This window comes from Lissotriton helveticus, chromosome 10, assembly GCF_964261635.1.
Source record: "Lissotriton helveticus chromosome 10, aLisHel1.1, whole genome shotgun sequence".
NCBI lineage: Eukaryota > Metazoa > Chordata > Amphibia > Caudata > Salamandridae > Lissotriton > Lissotriton helveticus.
In genome coordinates, this window is record NC_136071.1 from 878,197,400 (window position 1) to 878,219,402 (window position 22,003).

A 22,003-nucleotide genomic window follows, 5' to 3' on the forward strand; every position below is an offset into this window, starting at 1 on the left:
GCCAGTAAGCTCCGCCCACTTTGCAGGCCACGCCCCCTTCCTTTCCCTTTCTTCCCCTGATTCACTCAGAAAAGGATGTGTTTGGGCTGGAGGCGCAGCGGACGGGCGCAGCGGGCGCGACGAAGGCGCGCCAAAGGCGCGCCTAAGGCAAGCCCGTCTGCGCCCGTCCGCGACTGTCCGGGGCTAGGGGCACGCCACTCTGCCCCACTTACCATCTATACCCCCGACCTCCTTCGCAGCCTCCAGGGACCATGGTCCCTTTCAGCCCCCATTCGCTCTCGCATCTTGTCCCTTGGCATATCTCCTGCGGTTCCCCTTCACATCCCTTCTCCCCTAGCTGACCCACCTCACTCTCCTAGAGACAACGCTTTCCCTGCAACCCCCAAAACCCCTGCAGCATTCTATCTCAACACCCGGTCTGCAGTAGCCCATGCGCACGAACTTTCGGTACTGCTAGATCTTCACGCCCCAGATCTTCTTTTTCTAACGGAAACCTGGTTCTGCGATGACTCCCTCCCTGCCCTGCTTGCCACTTTACCAGCTTCTTACTACGCCCTCCGGGCAGATCGTCCCACTGGCAGAGCAGGGGGCGGCGTGGCGGTCATCGCACGTACCGACTTTCCCTTTCAAACTCTGTCCTTGCCAGATATCGCGACCACCGAGTTTCTGGCTATCCGCACTACTTCTACTACACCCCCTCTTACCTGCTTTCTTACTTACCGTCCTCCTCAATCCCCTCTATCGTTTCTCTCCGACTTCTTGGAAGTCCTGGCCACAATCACTGTAAACAACTCCTCTATCCTACTTCTTGGCGACTTCAACTTTTGGCCCTCTGACTCAGCGGAGGGTTCGTCCTCTAAAGAATTTACCGATACCCTCCAATCTCTTAACTTTACATCTCACGTTCATTCCCCTACCCACATCAAAGGCCACACGCTAGATCAGATCTGGTCTCTGAATTGCCCGGTGGAGTCCCTCTCCATCTCGCCTTGCACATGGTCTGACCACCATCTGATCTCATTTGATCTCCCCATTCATCCCCCTACCAAGTCCCCGCTCCCCAAGAACATCTGGGTCCGTGCTTGGGGCCGAGTCAATCCGGAAGATTTATCCTCCCTACTCACCACCTCCCTCCCTTCCTTGCAAGGCCTATCCACCCTCTCCCAGGTCAAGGCCATTGAACAGTGGCTCTCCTCAGGCTGTGACTCTGTGGCCCCTCTAAAACGTATTACCTCTAAACGTGAGAAGGACGCCAACCAGTGGTTCAACGAAGAGCTCAAGGCCACTAAACTAGCGGTGCGTCGTGCAGAGAGGACTTGGAGGAGAAGTTATTGCCCATCTCTACGATTGGAGTTTATTAACACCTTGACACAATATAAAAAAGACATCTTGGAGGCAAAAACCATCTACTTCTCCTCCAAAATCCTTGCTGCAGAAAACCAGTCGAAGGAGATTTTTTCGATCGTTCACAACCTGGCGTTCTCGGATAGAGCAACTCTAAAGCCCGCCCCGTCCAAAGAACTCTGTCACTCTCTTAACAATTATTTAATCCAAAAAATAGCTTCCATTAAAGCCAACATCCCTCCCCCTTCCCTCACTTTTTGCGACCCCCAATGTCCTCCCCCCAAGGGAGAACTTATTACCCTTCCCCTTTTAACTAAGGAATCTTTGATTTCCTTAGTACCCCTCGTCAAATCTGGCTCTCCACTTGACCCCTGTCCTGCCCACATTCTCCGCCACATCTTCACCACCTGCCCAGACCCCCCCCTTCACCTTCTCAATAGCTCCCTTTCTCAAGGTGTAGTACCAAACCCCCTAAAATCTGCGGTTATTGTGCCCATTTTGAAAAAAACGGGCGCGGACCCCTCAATCCCGGCCAATTTCCGGCCCATCTCCCTTTTGCCATTTCTGGCAAAGGTGCTCGAGCGCCATGTCACCAGCGCCCTGAGATCCTTTGTGGAGAAGCACGGAGCTCTTGCCCCCCGCCAGGCCGGGTTCCGCCCCGCACACTCTACGGAGTCCGTAGTTATGTCGGTCTTGGACAACCTCAGGGAGGGTATGGATACCAACCAGTCCCAGGCCCTGGTGCTCCTTGATCTCTCAGCCGCCTTTGACACGGTGGACCATACCATCTTGCTTTCCCGTGTCAGGGCAGCGGGGATCGGGGGCACCGCTCTGGTCTGGTTCTCCTCATTCCTGAGTGACCGCACCCAGGCTGTTCGCCTGGGTGACCTCACTGCGGACGTCCGGAAAGTTCAGTGCGGGGTCCCCCAAGGCTCCTCCCTTTCCCCTCTTTTGTTTAATCTTTATATTGCCCCTCTTATTTTCTCCCTGCAACAAATGGAGGTCGCCGTATTCAATTATGCGGACATCCTCCAGCTTGTTTTCAATCTGGCTTCTTCCCCTTCTTCTGTTCTAAATTTTCAATCTATTATGCTTCACATCCGGGACTGGATGAACCACAATCACCTGAAACTCAACCCAGATAAGACCGAGCTGGTGTTGACAGGTGGTACATCCAGCCCCTGGTCTCCTTTATTCTGGCCCCCCTCTCTTGGCCCTTCACCTGTCCCCTCTACCTCTGTTAAAACACTAGGTATAAAACTCAACTCTCAACTCACCCTTCACTCCCAGGTTAGCTCTGTGGTTTCTTCTTCTTTCTTATCACTGCGCACTATACGCAGGGTGTCCCGTTTTTTTCCTTTACTGCCCTCAAACTTATCATACTGGCCATGGTGGTGTCTCGCCTGGATTATGGCAACGCCCTATATGCAGGTATTCCTGCATATAGTCTACGACGTTTGCAACAGATCCAAAACCAGGCAGCCCGCCTGGCCTTCAAACTTCCGAAATTTCACCATTCCACCCCCCTTTTGAAATCCCTTCATTGGCTCCCTGTTTGTGCCCGGGTCCAGTTCAAGCTCGCTTCCGTCACCTTTTTGGCTCGACTGGGCTCGGCACCAGCATTCATCTCTTCCGAGATTACTCCCTACGTTCCCACCAGGGAACTACGCTCATCTAACCAGTGCCTCCTCACCGTCCCACGTTACCGCAGAAAGAAATGGGGAGGTTCGAAATTTGCTACCCTTGCCCCGCTCCTCTGGAACTCTCTCCCCCTTGAACTCCGAACCCTCACTGTGTACTCTCAATTTCGGAAACACCTTAAGGCTCATCTGTTCATGAAGTCCTTCAATTAATCCTCCTGCAGTTTACCCCTGTCCTTTTGCCCTGGACCTTTGTTAGTTGTAGCGCCAAGAAACCGCTGGTGTATGTGCGCTGTATAAATAATTTTAAACTCAAACTTAGTAGGATCGGTTTGCCACCGCTTAGAACACGCAATGTCAACAGTAATACATGCTGAAATTTCCAAGGCCACTCTAGTTCGGAGACACTTTCATCTCGAGTTGAGCTCTGGTCTCCTGTACGCTTTTCCGCTCATACCATTCCTGCCCAGAGTTCTCAATAAGATCAGGAACAACCGGACTTAGTCTTGTTGCTCTGGACTGAACCTGGAGATTCGGTATTCTGAATTGCAGAGCATAACGATCAGTCCTCCGAGCGGCCTGCCCATTTGGGAGGATATTCTGTCGCTGCAGCTGCTTGACCTATCTATTGTGAAAAGCAATTCACTTTTAAGAGTGGTTTGGTTTTGTACAGATATTTTGCTACATGAGGTTGAAGGTTTTCAATGGGATAACCGTTATTAGTCCTTTTTGAGAGCGATTGTATATTCTTTTGACAGTAGCAATTTTCTACATATTTGTATTTTTACCGCTGTATAACGGTTGCCAGTTTACACACAATACAGTAGGCCGGAGCAGTGTATGACAAGCCAGTGGTAAAAGCCAATTCTGAGTCATTCAGAAGATTTGGCAGATTCTGTAGGTTTGATGTGTTTATGAAGCTTTAACACTAAACACCGTAGGCCTGACCTAGTTACTGAGAAAAACATTTGTTAAAGCCAATAGCCCTTTAAGGGCGGATTGATATTAAACTGTGTTAAAAACTGCAGACAAGTTTTGTGTTCCATGGTAGCTCACAGATCAAAATATTAGGCAATGATGCCAGTGATGGTTTCCCCCTTTGACAAACACTGGGGTGGGAGATTTCCACTGCTAGAATCCAGGTTAGGCTGTGCAGGCTGGAGTTGGTTATGGTAACAGGGCAATTTTAAAGGATATTCGCTTGATTGGTTTATTTGGAAAAGTCATGGATTAGCCCTCTTCTGCAAATTTCTCTAGTTTTCTATGAGTTTTATCATTTTGCTACTTTCTCTAGTTTCCAATGAGTGTTATCATTTTGCCTGATGAGTCCTTTAGTTTTCCATGTTCTCTTTTTATAGGTCCCCATTCCTTTCTTTCTTTCACTGCAGCTACCAAGACATTGCCACTGAGCTCCTACCTTGCAGCCTATTTTATTTGTAATGTGCAACATCCTGAAAGGCCACTGCTTCTAAACCAGGCTGCCGCCTTGTAATGGTATTGCCCATGGTATTTAGGAGACATCAGAGTAGATGAAGGAAACAGGGTCTGCACAGCGGAAAACGCTGTAAGACAGTGCAGTTGATACAGTACAAGGTCCAGGTTGCGTGCAGCGACATCGGGAAAAACTGTTTTTCAGTAACGGAACTTGGGTACAGCTACTCAGTATCCTAGTGGAGATAATTCCCCTGACGAAGATGCTCAGGCATCGAAATGCATTGGGAGTCGTCGCAAGTTCTGATAGAATTGCTGTATCACATTTGTATGATGTTGACAATTTGTCGTGAAGAAGTGCCTTATATTTTTCAATGAAAATTAATAGTAAATATGTTTGCAAAACGCTAACAAAAGTGAAAAACCATGAAAAATCGTATATTTTTGGAAAATAATAGTAAAATAATCAGACGGTCCTGAACATGATAATTGTTTGTTTCTGTTCATTGATGTTTTGATGACACATGTGATTGAATGAAGGTTTAATTTCATATGCATATGAGTATGACTAAAAGAAGTGGTTAAACATTTTTTGGCACCTGAGCCAATTCGAACAGTGCATTCCTGCACGGGACATAGTGGTGTCTGATTGTGCAGTTATTTTAGGGACCTGACAGGGGTCAGTCAGGTAGCAGGTCTGCACCGATAGTTAAAATTAATTGAAGCTTTTTTGAAAAAATTGTGGTGTGCAGGTTACACATATATTGTTTTTGTATTGCCCAAAGTGTACCACTCTTTAGTATTCTAAGATGGCAGCACATTGCTTGTAAAAGTGGTGGCTGAGTTGGAACTTTGTCACAAGTGTACTCTATGTCCAATATCATTGCAAAACAGCCACGTGCTAATATCTTTCTTTTTTTTTGTTTCAAGCATACATTTGAGGAGACCTCATATTTTATTTTTGCTTGTTAAACTTTTGTTTGTTTTATTGTATAATTTTAAGTGAGGGAATGGGTCAATAGATGGATGAATAAATGAATGTATGTATGTATGGATGAGCTGTTTTGCTCCTGCAGAAAAATCTAGATTTTTTTTCTGACTGTTTCCACACCTGAGCTCTTACTTACAAGCAAATTATACTTATTCTCTAGAGACTTAACATGAGAAAGTCGGTCATTGTCTGCATAATAGATTACCTGCATTTGAAATACTGATTTACTTTTCACGCAAGGAGCATTTGGTTCGTAAACATTTGTTAATGGAACATGTAAATGTGATAATGTAATGTTAAATAGTTACCTAGTAGGTATGCCAAATCACTAGAACCACCAGTGTTTCAACCGCATATTTTCGTTCTTCAGAAATAGGTAAATGGTAGTTTGATGAATCATATGACATGGGTAGAGTAATCATCAACATCTTTAGTTAGTCCTCAAGACCACAGAAGTCAAAAAGGCAACTTTAGGCCATTACTCATTGACTAACAATCTAAATCAGTAATGGGTTCCGTCTTTGACTATTAAACACTTTAAATAAAATCAGATATTTATAGCATTTACAAGATTATCAACCAGAAGGATCATTCATTGGACATTAGACACCAAGGGCCAGATGCTTACACATGGATTTCAAATGTGTACGGGTCTACGAGGAGCACATTTGTGCTATGGGCCACCTAATGACGGATCCATGTGTAGCTAAAAATCTCCCAAGCACTATGGCAGATTGACTCAGTTGCAAAAAGATTCCTTTCCTGATCATTCCAAACCCAGAGTCATCGTCAGTGGGAGTTTACACAGAAAATGACTTGTGGTTCAATTGCTTTTCCTTTCACTTGCAGTCTTTGTATTCCCTTCTTCAATGTCCATTCCAACGTTCCTAACTCCTAACTATAATAAATTAAGTCCCATTGCGTGGGTGTATGGCGTCCGCTCCAAGCATTAAGCCTAGCCATACAAGCATGGGTACCCTACAAAGCCAACTTCTTTGAAGGGTAATTTAAGCATGTATTGTTTACTTAGCATACTCTGTGAAATACATCAAATGACAAATATTTAAAACAAGAAATCCAAATCAAATAATTAATTAAAATAATCAATTATTTAAAACAAGAAAGCTATTTGCCAGTGTTCTTTGAAGTAATAAATATCTGTTATTCAGCGCCAAGATACCCTTCTGGGTGTATGTGCGCTTTACAAATAACTTATGTCATAAGTGAGTCAGTTAGGTTAGGAAAAGATAATGAAGACAAGGTTTTGCTTGAAAGATTCACAGTTTTGCAGCACATCCATTGGCCTTCTGGGTTGTCATACAGCCACCCTCACGAAAGAGGTTCATACCTGGACTTTACCATTGATGACGAAAAGCTGGGACACAGTGTTGGACTGGGATCACAGTTAGGCCCAGGCACTCCCCCCCAAAAAGTGGCCCACATTCCAGAATCGTAATTTTTTTGTAGTTTCATATAGTGTGAAGTCGGACTCTGGCAGGAAAAGAAGGAGAATAACAGAGACTAATGTATATCCCCCCCCCTCCCCTCACCGCCCCTCTTCCATGAGGGGAGAGGGACACACATAAATTGAGGCTCTCCCTCGCTGGCTCTAACCAGACCCCCACCACCCTAACTTTCCAGCCCTCCTCCCTTCTCCTGTCCTCTGCAAAGCAAGTGCTAATGGCTTCCCAGCAGCAGTTCCTTGAGGCCTCTGTCACACCTGGAGGCAGCCAGGGGGCGGGGGCACCGTCCTCATGCTGTCGTTCTGCCTCTGACAATGAGCCGGCCCGAGGTGGGTCAGCCTCAGTTTACGTATGCAAAGGCTGCAATAACTGGCTTTTACGGTGTGCACATGCAATGGAGACAGGGAAGGCCCCGCCTGCTAGCACTGCTTAGTCCACTCAAAAAACGTCCCACCACCACCAACTGGCCTCGGCAACTGGCCCGTTGGCCCATGCCCGGCTGCCCGCCTTGCCAATCTGAGCCAGCCGGTTCATGGAGATATAGCGTTAATCCTTCGATTCACGCCTCACTTCACTGGTGACTTTCGCAGACGCTCTCACTGCTCTGTATCAGGTAATGGACAGGTGGGCAGTGCAAATAACCATTATATTTCCTTTTGTTTCGCTGATGTAATGACAGCTGAGCATTTGACCTGAAAGAACATTTTGATTTCTATTCCTCTGGGCGTCTCTATTTTTGAATCTTGAATTCTCATCTTGAATAAGAGGAAAACTAAAATGAAACATTGTCTTAACTTAAGCTTTTTTTAAATGTTACTGCATTTGGTTACAATACAAGCAGGAATTCGCACACTATCAATTGTACTAATTGCGCCTATTGTATTTATATATGTTTATATCACTTGAAGATGGTGCTGAGGACTAAATTGCCGGTAGTTTGCTTATAGGTGCAGTTTTCTCGGTGCATACCATCGCCATGCATAGCATTCAATTAGTGACTTTTTTCTTACATTATTATGCTTTCTTGGTCTTTCACAAATGTCTTGTGCATACAGCGTTGTCTACCTGTAATTACTGTATTTACAACCTTAACTTTCCTCTTTTCTCCTCAATCGCCACAGATTTGCCCTTTACTACACTGGAATAGGAGTTGGGGTCCTGCTGTTTGCATACCTTCAGATTTCATGTTGGGTGATCGCTGCAGCAAGACAGATAATGAAAATCCGGGGACATTTTTTTCATGCAGTTTTGAGTCAAGATATTGCCTGGTTTGATACAACTAAATCGGGAGAACTGAACACACGCCTTAATGAGTGAGGGAGCTGTATGAAGTCTTATTTATTTGAAAATATAATTTGTCAGTGTACTTAATATTGGCTTTGTGCATTCCCCAATGCCATATCTCTATCTCTGCAGAGACATCAATAAAATCAATGATGGAATTGGAGACAAAGTTGGCCATCTGTTCCAGAATCTGGCAATTTTTGCAGCAGGATTAATAATCGGGTTCGTGAAGGGATGGCAGCTCTCACTTGTACTCTTGGCCGTGGGTCCACTTGTTGCAATGTCCTCAGCATTTTGTTCTAAGGTAAGAACAAATACATCCATTTGATATCTTGCTAAATACAAGCCCGCATTACTGAGACTGAGCAATACAAAATTCTCTAGGTGATCGGCAGGATCAGTGATTTTATGTTTTGTGAAATGCTTCTTGCCTATCTGACTGAGACTTCTAGCCACAGATCCCTAAGCAGTACCCCTAATTCTCCCTAAAGGGATTGGTGTTGCTTTTGATTTTTTTTTCTCCATTTTGGGAATCTTTTGGGGGTGGGGCAAACATTAACCTCCTAGACGACTGCTTACTCCCACAAGGCTGCCAGCACGATTGCCAAAGGGGACAGGGTCCTAAGTGGACCCTTTCCTCTTTGTGAATCAGTTACCACCCCAACTCGGGGTCTGTAACTCATCAGTGGTTTGCTATTACTATTGCGGTTGTAGACCATTGAAACATTTCTTTCGAATTCGGAAATGGGAGATACACCCCTTTCATAACCCCCCCTCCCCCCCCCTCCCCCCCCGCCCCACGGTCACAATTTATAAAGAATTTCAAAAGTTCTTTTACGTGTCGAAATACATTTTCAGACTGGTAAAAGAAAGGTATATATACATGAAGGAAAGGCATTTTGCGCTTCCAAGCCCTGTGATTTTCTTCAACCTGCATTCTTTCATTGAAAATTCTCCCCTCTGCTCTAGTATGAAAGAATACCCATCAATAACAATTAAGTAGGCCTGTGCTTTTTAATTTATAACTCAGCCTGGTTTAAAGAGTCTTACTGTATTAGAAAGTAATGATTAACTTAGGTGCACAATAGCTAGCAGTAACCAGCATTGTGTCATGAAGGGACGAGTGTAATACTACAGTGCAGCAATTGTATCCATGTAGCGCTTACAACCCGTGACGAGACGTTGAAGTTTAATCCATGCATTTACTCCAGTGTCTTTATGATGAAGTAAATTTGTAGAAGTTAGGCGTGAGCTTTAGTGGTGTACGCTATCTATGTCAAGTGGTGGCACGTCTCGACATGATGACACCCTCTATCGTCCTTGTCTATATTAGCACTATTCATTGTATCCACCTCCGAAGGGTAAACGGCCGAGTTGTGCCTGTTGGAAAAAAAAACTGCCCGGAAAGGACAGTAAGAAAAATGTGTATTTGTGCGCCGCTTTAACTTTAATATTGACTTTTGTTGTGGTGATAAAGATCGCATTGGAATATTTAGTGGCTTTGGGCTGCACAATGACCTTCGCAGCTGAGGCAGTAATCTATCGACCTATCTCAAGCTGTGTTTAAAGTATTTGTTGAGCATTTTTTTAATTCAAAATAAAGACAGAAAAAAATCTAGCCCTAACAGGATCTACCCACTGAATATTATTTTGTATGTTAATACAGACCTGTGGCGGTGGTCGTATTACTGTCGTATTGACCTTTAGGAAGGCAGCGCTTCTGTTTCACCGGCCACTGGCAGGTAGAGGGCTCTGTGTAGGCTGGGGGGTAGAGGGGGGTCAGGGTAGACCCATTCCCCGCAGGGCTCTGTGGGGACTTTAACAGGAAGTAGTGAGTAATGCTTTGTGTCTGGGATGTAATTAATGACTGAGCTCAAGGGGGGAGGGAGTCGAGGGGCCATTATCACACCAAGTATGTCTACAGAGAGGTGAAAGATCACTCCAGCAGCTGGGGCAATGTATGTGTGTAACTTGCAGTCTGTCTGCGGTGTGGGGGGGAGAAGTCGAAATGCTGGCACTTCGACGAGACTTTATTGCATCTCTTGACCAAAACAACAAGCGCGTATCGCGCTAAATGTTTTAAAAAAACTAGTTTGAGGAGGAGGCAGCCGGGGGAGGGGAGAGAGGAGGGAGCCTGCGCCTATTTCCCTTGCTGGAGCGAGCAGGAACCATCTGTTAATTACAAACAGATGGCTTCAAAGCTCGCTCCCGCAGGGGAGTCGCCAAACGTGCACGCGTTCCCATTGAAGGCAATGCGTGCATGTTTTTGGCAGAAAAGGCGAATCAATTTCTAAAGCTCTCCTCCTCAGCACATGTGCGCTGCGTAGGCGAGACCTAATGAGGTAGGTGTGGTATGCAGCTGTGTTACGTATGCATGGACCTGTGATGACAGGGGTTCTGGGACTGGATGTGGAATGTGTGTACCAAATGTGAGGGTTTCTTTGGGAGTGTCAGTTGGGAGTCGGTATCTGCTGTGTTACTGCTATGTTTCTACCACTCTGGCAGTGGAAGAGGTGTGGCGCCGCTGCCAGGTGGACTGACGCTGGATGCTGGGAATTATGGTTCGATCCCTGGCTCCGGCGTCAGGGGTCTGCCCAGCACCATCTGACTCTGGGCAATAGCTCGCTTAATCTTCCCAACGGCCACCAGCGCCGAGATACCCCTTCGGGGGTGATCATTGCGCTATACAAGTACTGGATTTACATTTACTGGATTTGAGTTCTTATTATTAAACATAATAAAAGTTATTCTACATCCTAACCAGACAGACGAGGAGGATGGGATAAGTTTGTCAAGTCAAAATTAACCTTTGTCAGCTTATTTGCATAAAAGCATAAAACATATGCAAAGAACGCATTATAAAATATTTCCCAACATTTTTAAATAGTCGTTTTAAAATATTTATCTCAAAGGAACTAAGACATTAGTGTTCGTTAGAAACTAATAATTGAAAGCAAAATAATAAGTAATCACATTAACCATGGTTTACTGCCAATTAACCCCTTCGCTGTGGGGCTTATTACCCCGATGTGCTTGGGGTGAGGGGGGCGCGCACAGCACCCGCAGGCTCATGACGGGGCTCGTCATGACGCACAGCGCTCCTATACTCACGACGAGCTCAGCTCGTCACAGGTGCATTGGCTCCCATGGAACGTTCAGCATAGCAGGGGAATTCTCCCCGCACCTGAGCGTTCCACGGGCCATGACGAGTGCCGTGGCTCATGAGAGCTCAGCTCGTCATGAGCATGGGAGGAGTTAAAAAGCTAGCATCTCACAGCGTCTTCTAATATTTAACACAACGTAAAAACATTTAGGATGCCTCACCACTCTCAAACTTCACCAGCCGCCACTGCTAGCAGGGCTATGCTGTAGCCTGCTGCATTGAAAGTCAATCACATTTACAGAGGAAGAAAAGTGTGTGTTTGTTTTATGTGGATGAGCTTTCCATATGCATGGTCTTCCTTTAATTCAGAAACTGGTGGAAATGACTACCTTAGCCTTAGTTTTCATTCTAATACACATGTAATGTCTACTTCCCTCTGGTAGAAGATGTTCCTTTTGTTACAATTTTCAAGGCTGCTGTGCTGAACTCTGTACTGCAATAACAACAAGCTACTGAGTTTTTTATATTTCATAATGCGTGAGCTCACAATCTTAATTAATTATGCCCTGCCCTAACCAAGAGGCCGTGATATGTAGTTGGTGTTGCAGGGAAGTCATAGGATCTAATTGTTTGATTGGCCAATTTGGTTGAAACATTTCTTCCACATAATATCATGTCATGAAATGTGCAGCTCTTTGTTTCTGAACATTATAAAGAGTGTGGTAGTTGGAGATGTGGTAGATTTTTTCAGATTTTTACCTTCAGACCTGTAGACATTTTGCTGAGACTTTTTACTTTGGGTTTTTTTCTTACAGACTTTCAACTTTTTGCTGCATTCTTTGGCTTAGAGGCTTTGCTAGGCGAAATATTTGTTCTGTCTGGGACCGTTCACTAGAGATTTATTGTTCTACCCAGACAGCTATTTGAGCTTTTCTTAGAGACAGACCTTATGTCAGTCTGCTTGATAATCTGTTTGATGTATTAACCACTTTGCTTTCTGTAATGAAAATATACTATTTTTAACACACAAGATGATAACTTAAAGAATCTTGTTATATGCTGTTTATAAATAGCTTTGGACTAGGTATATAAGTGACTCAGATAGTCCAGTTCCCGCTGATTACCATCATGAGTTATTACTAGAGCTTCAACGGTTTGGTGGACCATTTGGGGAACAGGCTAATTAAATAAGCTTATTCGTTAGCGATCCCTTTTTATGACTGTCTAGAGTGAATGCACAAACAGCCCAACTGTCACCCTCCCTCAGACGCGGTTTCCACAGGCAGGCAGAAGCACAGAATGGTAAAGCATGAAAATGGCCACTTTCTAAAAGTATTATATTTATTGGGCTACCCAATATACTGTTGTGGGCCTTGTGATAACAAAGTATTTTGTCTAGTAAAGTTACCTTCAAGGGATTTTATTTTGATATATGATAACAGTACTTCACAATAACATTCGTGACTGCCTGAACTAGTGGCCGAAAATACAGGAATTTGATAAATTAATTTATTTAATCAAAAAATGAATAAATAAAAAGTAAAGCACAATTGTATTCTTTTTTGTAGAAATGTATAATCCAATGATCAAATTCAAGGGTTCGAAACAGTATTCACATGCAGACAAGTGACAGCGATTAACAATCTTTAAATACAAATATCTACTTGTTACTTATGTAAACAACCCATTTCTAATACCTAATTACAAAAATAAATGTTTCTTTAAGTTGAGTCAACAGTATTGTTTCATCGATGAAAATAGGTATGCTGGTCAATGTTTCAGTCTTGTTGTGTTATACATCTAAAAGACCATCTTCAGGGCAGAACAACTCTTATGTAGCGAGCAGACCCTTTGGGAGATTAGGGCTTTGTGGGGGCGGCCGACCACCGGGAGGCCTGCCCCACCCAGAGGTTTTTGGGCCGGGGGGCAGCCAGAGCCCAGTTGGACTTGTTGGGCTGCCCTGGGCTGTCTTTGGGCTGGTCAGTATTTAGCAGGCCATCTCATGTCACTTGCCACCATTTTGGTGGTTGTGACACGACAGCCGGCTGGTGGGGTGGTTTTGGAGCTTTTGTCCCATCCTCCCTCCCCAGGGAAAGGGGGATTTTTTCTGGAGGTCTCTGGGGGTGGGGGGTAGCCGGTTTCTTTTGAGCTTTTTGTGCAAATGTGGGTAGTTTTTGTTGGAAACAGGTGCATCAGGGATGGGAAGCATGTACTTTGGTTGTCGCTGGAAACAGCTGCTGGTGTGTTTAACACTGTTTTTTTTTGGGGGGGGGGGCGGTTTTTCCTGAGTAAGGGTTGGTACAACGGTTTCCAATTACTCTTTATTGGTTGGGAAGGTCACACCGGGAGCACGCAGGAAGGGGAAGAGCATAGGAAGTGTGTATAGATAGCTAGGTGAAGAAAGGTTAAGAAGTTGCAAGTTTGGGGGTTTATAAATGTTTTGCTAGGGGGAACAATTTTAGGGGAGTGGGAGGGGGTAAGGTAGGAGGATAATAATTAGTGAGGATTAGTTTTGTACGGCATAGGCCAAGGAATATTGATGTAAGGTGCACCTGTTTTCAATAAAGCAGCCTTTTTCACACCAACAAGCTAGTCTGTGGTCTGTGCTGCACCCCTCTTGGCCCAAAGATCTATCTGGAACTTTTAGGTAATTGGTCCAAAGTGAGTGTTGATATTTGAACTACCGATGTGCCGTGACTTGTTGGCTTAGCTTGAAACGGAGTACAGGAGATGTGTCTCCGATATATAATACTACTGTAAGAATATCAGCGTATCGGTTGTGGAGTTTGTATTGATCTGATGGGCCATCTAAGTTCAGCATCCAAGCATGATGAAACACAGCTTTCTAAAAGTGACATTTTCAAACATTCAATCTAAAAACCAACTTCAAGAAAAGATGTATTTTTAAATTGTAAACTCCTGCCTTCCTGCCAAGACCTGGAACACCCTGCCTCTCCACCTCAAGCAATCACCGTCACTGCCCCAATTCAGGAAGGATCTCAAGACCTAGTTCTTCGACTGAACCGCAGTGCCTAGACGGATCAGCAGCCCTCCCCCCCCCTCCAGAGCTTTGAGACCCTTGCGGATAAGTAGCCACGCTTTACAAGCATTTGATTGATTCATTGGGAGAGATAGACCTTGCAATAGTGAAAAACAAAATTAGCAGTATTTCACTATCAAGACATGTAAAACACACAAGCACGCCCTATCTTTTAAAGACACTCCATTGCACCCTGCCCATGGAACTGTCTTGGGCCTAACTTAGGGGTGCCTTACATGTAATAAAAGGGAAGGTTTGGGCATGGCAAGTGCATGTACTTTCCAGGTCAATACGGCAGCTCAGAACTGCACACACAGCCACTGCAGTGGCAGGTCTGAGGCATGATTAAAGGGCTAATCATGTGGGTGGCACAATCAGTGTTGCAGGCCCACTAGTAGCATTTGATTTACAGGTCCTGGGCACACACAGTGCACTTTACTAGTGTTGTAACTTGAATATGCCCCTTTTCCCTGGTTGTCCTTCTTTCCCAACCTTCCCGTGGTCTCTTCCTTCCCCCCTGCCTCCTCCTCCTTTGGTCTCGCCCTTCCCTGAAGGCAATTTAGAATGTTGGCACTGACCAAAAACTGAGAGAAGCTAGTGACGGTGTTAGAGGAGTTGGAAACTGATTGAATAAATCCTGCTGCTTACCTCTACCTTAAGTGGAATTGCATTCTTAACAACTTGGCGACGAGGGTGCTTCAGCTGTGCAGGGGACAGCTTCAGTTTCCCTCCTGTGTTCGTCATCTCCTCTGTTTTTACGATTCTTACGGACTGTCTCCTTCATGAAGTACATTGCCTGATTTCCGTTCTCCTTTCCCCATTTACTGTTCTGACTCCTCTTCTGGGAAGCTGCTTTTCAAGTGAGTGAGAACGTAATTTTACAAAAATCTATTCCGTGTGCCGCCAGGCATAATGTTTGCCGGCTCCGTGTAATGTTCCAGGCAAAGTGAAGAAGAGTTTGTTTTCTTCACGTTTCTCTTCAGCCGATCAAAAGGGGTCCTCCGACGTATTCGGCACACCCCTTATCGGTGACTGTTGTTTGCGGTTGCCTCTACCTTCCCTCAGCTTGGTGAGCAGTGTTACAGCGGCTGCTTCCTACTTTCTCTCAGCTGTGAGCAGTGTTCCAGCAGTTGCTGCATCGACATCTGCACCTTTCCTGGGACAGATGAACAACTAGTCGTTGCCACAGCCAGTCCCTCCATGCCACGCTGTGGATATAAGGATTTCTTAATCATCTTCTATTAGCGGTGAGGTTTGAGACATTTCGGCTAGCGCACTCCTGAGTTATCCTGGACTTGTTCTGCGTTTTGCCTATAATTCTACCAGAAAGACTGGTACACTAATCCTTAGTGCTACCTACATTTTGACTTGCCCTAAACTCTATTGTTTTATTCACAGCGCTTCAGCTTCTTACATAGGCTATAATGAGTTTCTGTTTGACTTTTCTTATTAACCCTACAGTTTTCCTTACAGAACCTCCAGTTTAGTCTTCTAGCATTTTCCACAGTGCTGGTTTTGCTACTCCTCAGGCTGCTTGCCATAGTGTTACTCCCAGTATTTTACCTGCCTGCAACTTTTTTTTGTCTAGTAATTAACAAGCCTTACCTCTTTAATATCTGTTAGTATTCGTCATTCGGCATATTGTTATCTATTTCCATATGTACTCTCTTTTTCACCCCTATCCTTTATAATCATTACTAGGTCTCAATATTTTCTTCTCTTCTTTCTTCTATTCTTCTTTCTTTCTCTTTGCGAACTCCATGTAAACTTTCTGTTCTTCTTTTTCTCTGCCAGAATTAAGCATGTCAGTTGCAAATATGAGCCACCCCCCCCCCTTTCTTGAATGAAGAGGGAGAACCAGACATTCCTTGGGACAGATGGGTTAAAATGTTGCATTCTTATTTAATTGCTATAGGTGGAGAGAAATTTTCTTCGGTTAGGAAACAACATATTCTTCTTCACAATTTGGGTACTCAAGCAAGGAAATTGTATGAGGACCTGGCAGATGGGGGAGAAGAAGGAGGTGAGGGGGATGACGATGTTTTTACCACTACGTTAAGGAAATTGGGTTCGCATTTCAAAGACAAGATCAATGTTGTGTTAGAAAGACACACGTTTTTAAAGAGGGTTCAAGGCAAAAATGAAAAAGTTACATCATACATAGCTGCTTTAAGAGGCCTTTCAGCAACTTGTGATTTTGGTGCACTTACGGATTCTCTTATAAGGGACCAACTTGTTCGCTGCACCAATGACCACAAGGTGCAAGAGAGACTGTTAACCCAAAATCCTGATTTAGTATAGCAAAGAGAATAGAGCATACAGCTTTCTGTGTTAAAGAAATGAAATCTAGTAAAGATTTTTCTCAAGAAGAGAACAAAGTGCATAAGATTAAAGAAGATGAGAATGTTTTAAATGTCACAAAGGGTAATGCTGTAAACAAATCTAAAATTATCAAGGAAGTGTTCATATGTTTTCGTTGTGGCAACACCAATCATCTTGCTAATTTTCCTAGGTGCCCAGCAAGAGGAGTAACTTGTAGGAAATGCAACAGAATAGGTCATTTTTCAAAATGTTGCAATTCCAAAGAAGCTAAAAGTGAAGTACATTTAGTATATGATGAGCATGATTCCAGACCTATCGAAAATAAGTTCATTTTTCAAGTAAAGGACCAAGAAGAAATAGAAGAGAATATGGATTACCCTATGTGTGAGATTCTCTTAGATGACAAAAAAGTAAATGCTTATGCTGATTCATGTTCACCATACACATTGGTTGATGGGGAAACATTTAACAAGTTATTTCATCAAAATGATTATGAATGTGAGAAACCTGATATACTCCCTGGGGGATATAATGAGGAACCCATCCCTCTTAGAGGTTTGGTGAGGATGCATATATCATTCAAGGATAGACACACATATGGCAAGGTGTACATAACCGAGAAAGGGAGCAACCTATTGGGGTGGAGACATCAAAAGGATCTAGGTATCACATTAGACCCCAATAACAAAGATCAAGTTTTATTGGTAGACAGATCCTTAACAGGTGGGAGCATTTGTGAGGAGTTCTCAGAAGTTTTTTTGGACCAGATTGGGGTTTTGAATAACTACGAACACAAAATAAAACTAAAAAAAGTTGCTGTTCCCATTGCTCACAAAACCCGATCAGTGCCTTTACTTTTGAGAGAACCATTAAAGAAATAACTTGAGAAATTGGTGGAACAAGGGATCATACAGGCCATTAAAAACTCTGAATGGGTCACCCCCATAGTGATCACTTAAAAAAAAACAGCTCGGACATATGCATGTGTGTGGACCGTAGGAGTTTAAATGCCAGTTTATGGGTTGATCGGTACCCCCTCCCGAAAATTAATGAAATGTTGTCTATCATAAATGGAGCAAAGTTTTTTACAGTGTTAGATCTCACGTCAGCCTATTATCAGGTACCTTTACACCCAGAATCACAATCTCTCACTGCATTCACCACACCATTTGGCACGCATAAATGTCTGAGATTGCCATTTGGTTTGGCTTCGGCCGCGTCCGTGTTCCAAAGAATTATGTAACATATTCTGGCGGATGAGGAAAAATCCTTATGCTTTCAGGATGACATTCTCATATATGGGTCCAGTGAGGCTGAACATGATCCCAACCTTAGAAAAGTTTGTAACAAACTCAAAGGAAGCAGGTCTTACTATAAAAAGAATGCAAGTTTGGTGTGGCTTCAGTAGATGTTTTGGGACACACACTCTCCTGTGACGGGATCAGACCTAAGATGGATTTGATAGAATCAGTGGTTAAAGCTCCCTTTCCTGCTAACAAGGAAGAAATCAAATCTTTCCCAGGATTAGCGAAGTACATGTCCAAATTTATCAAAAACCTTTCGGACTTGTTACAACCCATTAGAGATCTTTTGAAAAAGGGCATCAAATATACCTGGTTACCTATACATGACCAAGCATGTCTAATATCAAAAAAGCCATAGCTACAGCACCTTGCATAGGAAATTTTGACAGCACCATAGACACCATCCTTACGACGGATGCAAGTAAAAGAGGTTTAGATTCTACTCTATCTCAACTTCAAAATGGCAAAGAAAAGATAATAGCATTTGCCTCCAGAACTTTAAAAGAGGTAGAGATTAACTACTCTACCATTGAAAAAGAAGCCTTGTCATGCTTCTGGGCCACCAATCACTTCAAATATTTACTATGGGGTATACCTTTCAAATTAAAAACTGATCACAAACCCCTAGTTTCTTTATTTGCCTCTAAAGACATTGAAAAAACTACTCCAAGATTTGGCAAATGGTTGATTTCCCTACAAAGTTATAACTACACTATAGAGTATTTACCAGCCAAAAAGAATCTGGATGCCGATTGTCTTTCTCGCCTCCCCATTGACATGCCCAATGAAGACAATAGGGAAGAGTTTGATGTACTTCAGGTGTCCATTCCAGCTATACTGGAGAATGAATGGAAATCCTCCTATAAGGAAGATGGTACTCTCAAAGCTGTGCAGGACAAAATTCAAATTGGTTGGCCTGATAAGTGTGGAGATCTTCCCATAGAATTGCATCCCTTTTGGAACGTAAGAGATAAAATATCCATTGTAGGTTCCAACATCTATAAGAATGACAAAGTAATACCTCCTGAACAGCTAAGAAAACAGTAAAGTGATCTAGCACATGAAGGTCATTTAGGGAGGAGCCTTACCAAAAGTAAATTACGTGCCAGATATTGGTTTCCAGGTATGTACTCCTTCATTGAAGAATTAGTCAAGGGTTGCCATGCATGTGGAATCAGCGATAAGACCAAAAGCACCAGAAGAACACCTTTAGAACCAGTTCATGTTCCCATTAAGGCGTGGGAAAAGTTAGGAATGGATATCATTGGGCCCTTACAAGTTACGGGTTTACAAGAAAGGTTCATTCTGCTGTTAGTTGATTACTTTTCCAAATGGATTACCCTCAAATTCGTAAACAAGGTTGACACCAAGGCTATTAAAATGTTCTTATCTGACACATTTGCTAATGAAGGTATACCACATACCCTCATTGTCGACAATGGGGTTCAATTCGTCTCTGAAGAGATTAAAGATTTCTTGGTCAGTTTGGCTATAAAACATATTTCTACCCCATTGTATTGTCCCCATGCCAATGGGTTAGTGGAGCGCTGCAACAGAATGATAAAAGACGCCTTGCAGCTTGCGTTAGCATCCCACAAACCTATTGTGAAGTCTATCAAAGACATGATATGGTTGCATGCAATAACCCCAAACAGTGTAACAGGCTACTCCCATTTTGTCTGTTAAGAGGGCGCAAACCTGGGTCAAACTTACACCTAATTGGTTATTTGAGGACAATACATTTGTGTGTAACGAGCATACTACTCAAGAGAAGATCCAGTGTCATCAAGAAAAATACAAACATGAGTATGATCTTAGATGAACAACAAAACCTAGCAAATGGAAAATTGGCCACCAAGCTCTAGTCACGAAACCAGTTTCCAATGCCAGTAGGTACAACAAGTTTAACAGTGCTGAAAAGATAAGTAATGTTGGTAAGAATACATATACAAAAATGCCTATGCACACACACTAAATGTCATTTACAGTCGTGTCACAGTGTAGACACACAATTGATTATAGCCAAGGACAACACAACATAATATCAAATTTCCTGGCGTTTGTTGCTGTGGTTTCAGATTTTATTGGTTCCACAACCAGCCGACAAGTGTTTTGTCGCGTTAGGAACAGTGTATTCGCGACTCCTCAGGGCTGCTGTACGAAAACCGGAAAATGAAAGGTCGCTCCACCGATGATAATTCCGCCCCGGCGGGGCTCGTGACCATATGAGTTTGAGCTCGATTCTCAATGTAGATCGCACTTAAAACGTTCCTGGAATTGATTCGGAACACGGCGACCCGGGAGAAGATAGATCAGCAATGCCACACGTTTGCTCTAATTACGCATATCTTTTGGAGTTATCCGCTCCAGGTCACTATTGTGTGCACATCCCGGGCATACCGCACAGAACTACACATTTTAAGTGCGATCTCTATTGAGAGTTGCGCTCAAACTCCGTTGAATAACGAGGAATCACTCCCTTGTGAACTATATCCACTGGACCCACTTGGCATTTCTACAAAGACATTCTTCGCATATGGTCACGAGCCCCGCCGGGGCGGAATTATCACCTGTGGAGTGTTTGGTCATTCTGACATACTATTGGAGCGGTTATAGGGTCTTTTCTGCTCGCCAGTTGCACCACAGCCACCCCTACAGCTTCTACAAGCATTGCGTACACTTTAGGCAGAGCGCCCAATACACTCTGTATGTTAAAAATGTTGGGAGGAATGTTGTCATCATGGCAGATGGCAGATGGCAGAATGTGGAGCATGGACAGGTTAGTAAAGTATCCTGCTCAAACCACCAGCATCAAGCCACAGAATGGGTCAAGTAAAAGTTTAACCAGATGGAACATGTCACATGGTAAAAGATCTGTAAAAGCACCAGAATGGCAAAAAAAACTATGTAATGAATTGAATTGTATTTCCTTCTGTTTTTCTTTCTGTGGAAAAGAAGATGCGTTGTAACTTGAATATGCCCCTTTTCCCTGGTTGTCCTTCTTTACCAACCTTCCCATGGTCTCTTTCTTCACCCACCCACCCCCCCTCCTCCCCTGCCTCCTCCTCCTTTGGTCTCGCCCTTCCCTGAAGTTGATTTAGAATGGTGGCACTGACCAAAAACTGAGAGAAGCTAGTGGCGGTGTTAGAGGAGTTAGAAACTGATTGGATAAATCGTGTTGCTTTCCTCTACCTTGAGTGGAATTGCATTCTTAACAACTAGGTACTTACCAATAAATCATATCAAGCATGTAACCAGTTACACATGCCATTAGACTGGTCAGCAGTGGAAAAGTGCCCAGAGTTCTAAAATCAGCAAAAAACGAAATGCAGCACACAGCCAAAAACAGGATGTCAGAATAAAAAAGACAAAGGAAAAACACGCCAAATATGCCAGGTCTAACAGTTGTCAAGGAGATCGAGATTCCTGGAGTTTTTAGAGTTTTGCCACATTAACTGTAGATGTTGTCCAGAAGTTTTCTTTGGTGAGTAATAATATGTTTTACGAGGTATGTTTTGCAAAGTGTTGTATATTTTGATGAGCGTATCTGTGTTTTGTTGGGTCATGCATGGTATGCTGACTAAACCACCAATGAGCCTGGAATGTGTGATGATTCCAGTTACCTCAAGAAAACTGTGTTTTTATTGGCTTCACAACCTCCCTTTCCCTCACAATGGGGAAACTATTACAGCTCTCAGCTGCAATGGGACTCCCCCAATTTGCACTTGCTGGTCATGCCGTAAGGCCAAACCTCGCTGTACAGCACAGATATCACTTACACTCTTCATAATTACTCATAATGGCAGAGGTCACACCTACCACTTTGTTTTAGAGTCCTGCCAGATCCCACTTCATGTGTGTTCACGAATGTATCTCTCACCATATAGGCAGAGCTCCGGGCATTGCCACTATCAGCCTCTGGTCACTTCCAACACTGTTCCATTTCCTGACCTCCTGTATCTATTCAGGTTTCATCGGCGAGTTGATTGATCATCTCATATCAACTCTAGCTTTGGCCAATTACCAAAGCAATGGCCAAGAATTTTCGGTACGCACAATATTTGTCGTCCATTGCAGAAGT

The 22,003-nt window shown here is 43.7% G+C and overlaps 1 protein-coding gene across 6 annotated transcripts in view; it reads left to right on the forward strand.

Moving 5' to 3' along the window:
* Window positions 1-22,003, forward strand: part of LOC144784606 (ATP-binding cassette sub-family B member 5-like) — a 1,313,284-nt gene that overhangs the window by 850,571 nt on the left and 440,710 nt on the right. For all 6 annotated transcript variants that reach the window (XM_078663518.1, XM_078663516.1, XM_078663520.1 and 3 more), the window contains 2 exons: window positions 7,991-8,182; window positions 8,286-8,457. In XM_078663518.1, the coding sequence (XP_078519644.1) occupies window positions 7,991-8,182; window positions 8,286-8,457 (364 nt within the window). The remainder of the gene's footprint in view (window positions 1-7,990; window positions 8,183-8,285; window positions 8,458-22,003) is intronic.